The sequence below is a fragment of the Buceros rhinoceros genome, unplaced genomic scaffold (genome assembly GCF_000710305.1).
Source record: "Buceros rhinoceros silvestris isolate BGI_N320 unplaced genomic scaffold, ASM71030v1 scaffold24026, whole genome shotgun sequence".
Lineage (NCBI taxonomy): Eukaryota > Metazoa > Chordata > Aves > Bucerotiformes > Bucerotidae > Buceros > Buceros rhinoceros.
Window position 1 is genome coordinate 5,545 of NW_010419635.1, and position 6,787 is coordinate 12,331.

Below are 6,787 nucleotides of genomic sequence, written 5' to 3' on the forward strand. Positions count from 1 at the left end.
CCTTCGTGGATTCCCGGGTGCTCCTTCACACCTGAATGAAGCCGGTGTGGGTACTGTCCTTACTGCTCTCTCCCCTCCATAGGCGGGCCTTGGAACTTTGCCTTCCCTGTTAAGTTTTACCCTCCAGACCCTGCCCAGCTCACGGAAGACATCACAAGGTGAGGACCACCCCTCCATGGGCACAGGACAGCTCTCGGCTGAGAGCGTGGAGAGGGGCAGGGATCAGGATGTGGGCAGCCTGGGGATGTCTAAGGCTCGCTGCCCTCCTGCTGCATGTGGCGTGTGTGACCGTGCAGAATGGGGTCAGGAGGGTGGCTACGGGAGGTGGCAGTCCCCGTGGAGAGCAGTGCAAGGTGGGTTGCACACTGCCGCTTCCCAGGGAGCCCCAGCCTGCTGCAGAGGGCGTGTACTTCTGCCCCACTCTCACCTTCTGTCCCTTCCTGTAGATACTACCTGTGCCTGCAGCTCCGTGCGGACATCATCACGGGGCGCCTGCCCTGCTCCTTTGTCACGCACGCTCTGCTGGGTTCCTACGCTGTGCAGGCCGAGCTGGGCGACTATGATGCTGAAGAGCACGTGGGCAACTATGTCAGCGAGCTCCGCTTTGCCCCCAACCAGACGCGAGAGCTGGAGGAGCGCATTATGGAGTTGCACAAGACCTACCGGTGAGCCCCTGGAAAGGACAGGCTGGTGGTGAGGAAGGCACCGGACAGCTGGCCCACAGGCAGTGGAGCACCTGGCGACGTTGTCCCCCTCTCTGTCTCCCTGCAGGGGAATGACACCTGGGGAAGCGGAGATTCACTTCCTGGAGAATGCCAAGAAGCTCTCCATGTACGGGGTGGACCTGCACCATGCCAAGGTATTGGGCTGTGGGGCTGCCAGAGCGGTGGCCAGTGCCACCCCATCCTGTCCTGCTGCCTGCACACCCCTCCCTGCCCAGCTCCTTCCTCCAACAGTGAAGGTTCAACAAGAGCACACGCCCAGGCGTCCAGCTCCGGACCTCTGCATCGAGCCAGAGGACCTCCAGAGAGCCAGCCTCAGCCAGTGTGATTCAGTGACCTCTCTGTCAGCTGGTCCCCCGTAGCAGAGCGCTGGGAAGGAGGGAGCACGGCACTGCTGCCCAGGCTGGGCAGCTGAGCAGTCCCCTCCTCTCCCTCTTGCTTCCTCCAGGACTCAGAGGGCATCGACATCATGCTGGGTGTCTGCGCCAATGGCCTCCTCATCTACAGGGACCGGCTGAGGATCAACCGCTTTGCCTGGCCCAAGATCCTCAAAATTTCTTACAAGAGGAGCAACTTCTACATCAAGATCCGCCCGGGTGAGGTGGGTGCCAGTATGGCCCTGGGGCAAGGCAGGGTGCTTGCTCTGCTGGGCGGGGCTGCCTGGTGGCGAGGTCCTTGCCTGGCTCCTGCCTCTGCCGCCAGGGGTCCCAAGTTAATGACCAGGAGAACACATCTCCTGTGGGGTGTGGAGGCTTCCAGCAAGGGCATTTTTGTTCCTGCTCTCATTCTCTCACTGGCAAAGTGACTTCAGCAGGCTGAGGGTACCCCAGGTTCCTTTCCCCACCAGCCAGACACCGTGACCCCACTGGGGTAGAGAGGTTGCTCAGGAGTGGGGGTTGAGGGCCATTTTTCATGCGTCTTTCATGTTTCCCAAAAAAACATCGGGAGGCTTTTGCGTTCGTTTTCCAACTTTACTTTTGCTCTTTTCACTTCTACATGCAGTGATGGGAGAATGATGTGATGTGATGCATTTCCACCCGTGTTTCCCAGCAGGCAGGAGGGCAAGGACAGTGCATCTAAAATGGAGACTAATGTCCTCTCGCCAAAATGAGCTGTGCAAGGGGTTTGTTTCTTGAGGGAATTTATCTTGCACTGAAAAACAGTGCAAAACAGTGAAAAACAGTGAAAAACACAGAAAGTGTTTAGGCCAAAAGTGTGGGGGCATGACCACTCAGTGGGGCTGGGCCTGGACCTTTCCAGCACTGCTTTAAAGACTTTTTTTCGCATGGTCACGGCTCCTGTCGGGGGAACCGGAGGGCCTTGGGAAGGCAGGTCCCATCCTATCGTGTCCTCTAGGGCAGAATCTGCCTGTAACTGGATGTCTCTGTCTCCCCCAAGTATGAACAGTTTGAGAGCACCATTGGCTTCAAGCTGCCCAACCACCGCTCTGCCAAGCGTCTCTGGAAGGTCTGCATAGAACATCACACCTTCTTCAGGTGAGGAGACCTTCCTTCTCAGAGGCAGGCATGCTTCTGTCTCTGCCGCAGCGGGTACATGCTGGGAGCAGCACCAGGGGACATGGCTGGGGCTTGCTGATGGCACTCCACCGCTCTCACCCCTAGGCTGGTGTCCCCAGAGCCACCCCCCAAGGGTTTCCTGGTGATGGGCTCCAAGTTTCGCTACAGCGGGCGGACGCAGGCGCAGACGCGGCAGGCTAGCGCCCTCATTGACCGTCCAGCTCCCTTCTTCGAGCGCTCCTCCAGCAAACGGTACACCATGTCTCGCAGCCTTGATGGAGGTATGCCCCAAATTGGGGAGGGGGAGGGAGATTGGTCCGCTGGCGGGAGTGAGGGGATGCCGTTCGGCTCATCTCTGCAAGCTGCTTGGCTCATTTGGCAGGGTTACAGCAGCCACTGGGCTTCCTTCTGGAGGCTGTCCCCAACTGCATCGCCACGGCAGAATGTCTGTCCCCACTCCAAGTGATAGCTTAGACTGCGCATGAGAAGGGGGATGTGGCAGGGCTGGGGTCACACAGCTTGGGGACAGGGATCCCCCTGGCTCCCTGTGCCGTGGGACCCCTGGGACCAGCTGTCCCTGCTGCAGGGCATTCGGAGCATCTCGGCCCCCAGGTCTGAGCTGGCAGCATGGGGGACAGGGGATGAAGGGCTGTCACGGGGGTAGAGGGTGGCATGGCTGGGATGACCCATGCTCTTCCCCATGGGCAGAGTTTTCGCGCCCAGCCTCCGTAAGCGAGAACCACGACACTGGGACAGAGGGCGAGAAGCGGGATGAGGACGGTGAGTTTGACAGCAGGAGACGGTCGGAGACGGAGGACGAGGAGGTGACCACGCCAACGAAAATCAAGGAGCTGAAGGTACAGACGAGGCAGGCAGAGGAGGGTGAGGTGGAGGGGTAGTCTGGCTCACACCTGGAGGGGGCAGGCAGGGGACCAGGCACAGGCAGCAGGGCTGGGCTGCAGGCAGGAGGGGTCACCTCAGGGAACCATCCCTGCAGCCCTTTCTCTGCCAGCTGTGCCCCAGGCTGGTGGGAGCCTTGGGACATGGCGCTTGGCCTCACCGGAGGAAATGGGACTGTCGCAGTGGCTTGTGCTGTGCCTTCTTGTTCTGCCAGCTGTGCCCCAGGCTGGTGGGAGCCTTGGGACATGGCGCTTGGCCTCACCGGAGGAAATGGGACTGTCACAGTGGCTTGGCTGAACTCTGATTCCCCAGCACCTTCCAGGTGGTCTCAAGGCTCGTCACCAGTTAGGGCTGGACCTGGGGCAGCCTACCTCTGGGTCAGGGATGGGGACCGGCCAGGCACGCCAGTGCCCACTCATGCCTGCCACTGCTCGGGCACAGCCCACCCACTCCCTGCCCTGGCCCCTGGGCTGACCCAGGGACACCCCAGCCCATTTCAGCCCTGTGCTGCAAGGGGAGGGGCGGGTCCAGTTCTTCCTCACCCTACCAGCCCATCAACTTAAATGTGATGTTTGTCACTAGTTCCCTCAACTGACTCTGCTGGTTACTTTTAACCCTCTCTTTGCTGCCAGCCGGAGCACGAAACAACCCCCAGGCACAAGCAGGAGGTATTCTCTCTCTGGAGTATCTTAGTCCTCATCGGTGCCTCATACTGTCCATCCTTTCCAAAGCAACACTGTATGTCACCCTATTTACTGGAATATAAGATGCACCAGGGTGGGGGGTTGGATTCTAGAGAAGCCCAGTGAGCAGGCAGCAGGGGATCTGCCACAGCAGGCGAACAGCATCTTCTATCCCACTAAGTAAGGTAGTCCTAATTGTACGTGTGAGCAAGAGCCCTCCCAAGGCACAATGGCCGGGCCTTGCGCCGAGTCCTTGGCCCGTTGGGAAGACCTGGCTTCTGCTCGTGTTACTGACTACGCCATGTCCTCGCCTCGTGTCTCCTCTCCGTCCAGCCCTGCAGGCCTAGCTCTCCTCTGGAGGCTGGTCCCATCGCTGCCACTGGCACCCTGACCCACACACTGCTTTTGCCTGACCTGAACCGCCTCCATCACCTGGTTTGCCCAGCAGCTCTACTGTCCCACAGCTCCCCGCTCCTGCAGCGTGGCCCCCGCTCCGTGGCGGGCCGGGCTGGAGCTCCTGGCAGTGCTGCAGCTGCCATCCTGCCCCATTGGGACAAAGAGCTCTGAGCTGCCTTCTGCACCCACTCAGCTGCCTGTGGCACTGGCACCCAGCCCTTCGGCAGAGGGCAGCTGCATGCATCTGCCCGGCCTGTGAGCGGGCTGTCGTGGAGAAGAGGGAGGCTGTGCTTTCCCCTGCACAAGCTCCCATGTCCTTGGTGGCCTCCCATCAGGAATGATTCGTCCCAGCCTAAAATCCAGGGCTGCTCCTTGGGGGTTTCTCCTCTGCTCAGAGCTGGAGCTGTCGATGGGGCAAATGGAGCCAAGCAGTGAAGTTTGCTGTGCTGGCACCGCGCAGCCCTCACCGTTCTGCTCAGCTCTGTGGAGCAGACCCTGCCAGGGTGGTGGGCACCAGTTCCAGTCCCTCCTCTGCCCACCTTGTTGCTTACCCTGCTGCATGTGCATGTGCTGCTCCCCGGCTCACCCCGAGCCCAGAGGTGGGCAAACCATGACTTCTCCGTGGCTCAGACACGTGGGTCCACGGGAAGAGCTTTCTTCATGAGTTACACTGAGCTTTCAGGATTTGGAAAATTTGGTAGAGTTTTTCACAAGGCTCCTTTGTGGGTCTCTGGGCCATTGCTGAGGAGAAGTACCAGGGAGGTATTTTAGGTGACTCCTTTCGAACCTCAAAAGAGGTTTGAGTTTGAATTTGAAGTCGAAGCTGAAGAGTTCTTGCTCTTGCTGGTGCTTGCTCTGAGCCAGTTTGCCCACCTCTGTAGCAGGATGGGGGGAACCACCCTGGTGCCTGTACCATCACAAAACAATGCTCTTAACACCCAAACCCCACCTTGCCCTTGAGCTCTCTGAACTGTCCTCTCTCCACAGCAGGCCAGTTCCCTCCAAGCTGCCACTGAGCCCAGGCTGGTCCATGGTGGTTCCCGCTTGGAACGTCCCGGCACTGTCCTCTCTCCACAGCAGGCCAGTTCCCTCCAAGCTGCCACTGAGCCCAGGCTGGTCCATGGTGGTTCCCGCTTGGAACGGTGCTGGACATCTCTGACCAGCCCTTGACCTCCTGCCCTTTGGCAGAAGCCCCCTTTGAAGATCTGTTGGAAGTGCCTGTTCCCTGCCCTGCTGGGACAGAGGCTCAGGCTCCCTTTGTGCCTGGCACTAGAGAGCAGCAACAGAGGCTGCTGGTATTTCCGGTAGCGCCCGATCCCCCGCTGATCCCAAGGGAGATCTCAATCCCTCCCTCCGGGCTTAGCTGGCCCTCCCCAGGACATGCCGACGGGGCGTGCTGTACCCTTCACGGGGGGAGGCCTGACACACACGTTTGGCCATGTGCTTTCTGCTGCTCTCTGCAGAGGTCTTCGTGAAATATTCAGACCAGGGTGCTCTGACACGCTCTTCATTTGGCTCTTGAGACCCTAAATTCAAGCCCAGTATGAAGCAAACTCTTTCAGTGCCCCTGCTCATCTCTTTTGCTTTCGGTTTTAATCATAGTTATCTTCCTCTCTCCTTCCCCAAGTTTTTAGACAAGCCAGAAGATGTTTTGCTGAAGCATCAGGCCAGCATCAATGAGCTGAAACGGACCCTGAAGGAGCCCAACAGCAAGCTGGTTCACAGGGACCGGGACAGGAGGCTGCCTTCCTCACCAGCCTCTTCCTCACCCAAGCATGAGGATGAAACACCAAAGGGAACCCCAGAAAAGGCCAGCGAGGTTTGTTCCACTGCTTCTCTTAAGGAGGGAATCAAGTTTGTTGTGGGAAGGTGTTCCTCAGTTGTTGGTCTCCTGGTCCCTGCCTCCTGCACTACCCTGGCGGAGCGTGGTGACAGTGAATGTGGTGGGGACAAGGGGTGGAAGGAGAGGGTGTTTGACCTGGCTGTTGTCGCTACGTTTTGTAACGAGCTGACTGTTTGCACAGTGCTGGTGGTGATCTCCCCTTGTGCCCAGGCACTGCGTGGGGTTGAATTTCTCAGCTTTCTCTGGAGGGCTGTGTTTGGGGTTACCTGAGAGTTGGGCTGTGGCTTCGTTGGCCCATGAGATGGGGCTTTCCTCACCGCTCGTAGCAGCAGGGCTGCTGGTGGCAGTGCCCAGTGCAGGTCTTGCCCAGGGGGTTTTCTCGGCGGAGCAGGACCAGATCCCCGCATGGAGGTGATCTGCGGTGCTATCCCTAGCCAGGGCCTGGGTGGTGGGAGTTGGATGGAGAGGTGAGCAGTGCCTCACTAGCATCCTGCACGCACATCCTCCAGTGCTGGCATTTTGCCTGCTGGCTTTGTGGTGGGACCACAGGTGTGAAAGGAAGGCACCTGGGGAGCTGGATTTGGGGTACTGTGACTTGCAGGTCCCCTGGTGCTGTGTGAGGGGTGCGGGTGTGGCACAGCTGGGTGCTCTGTGCTGCTGGGTTCCTGGTGGGCTTGGTACAGGCAGCATGTGGCAGGGGGCTTTCCGCCCCACACCAGGGACCTC

The 6,787-nt window shown here is 59.2% G+C and overlaps 1 protein-coding gene across 1 annotated transcript in view; it reads left to right on the plus strand.

The window, feature by feature from the left end:
- EPB41L1 (erythrocyte membrane protein band 4.1-like 1) overlaps positions 1-6,787 on the plus strand; it is a gene marked incomplete at its 3' end in the record, with an annotated part of 28,065 nt that overhangs the window by 5,498 nt on the left and 15,780 nt on the right. Inside the window, exons 6-13 of the mRNA XM_010139022.1 lie at positions 447-665; positions 772-859; positions 1,171-1,323; positions 2,121-2,218; positions 2,345-2,520; positions 2,948-3,096; positions 3,772-3,807; positions 5,846-6,037. Coding sequence (XP_010137324.1) covers positions 447-665; positions 772-859; positions 1,171-1,323; positions 2,121-2,218; positions 2,345-2,520; positions 2,948-3,096; positions 3,772-3,807; positions 5,846-6,037 — 1,111 coding nt within the window. The remainder of the gene's footprint in view (positions 1-446; positions 666-771; positions 860-1,170; positions 1,324-2,120; positions 2,219-2,344; positions 2,521-2,947; positions 3,097-3,771; positions 3,808-5,845; positions 6,038-6,787) is intronic.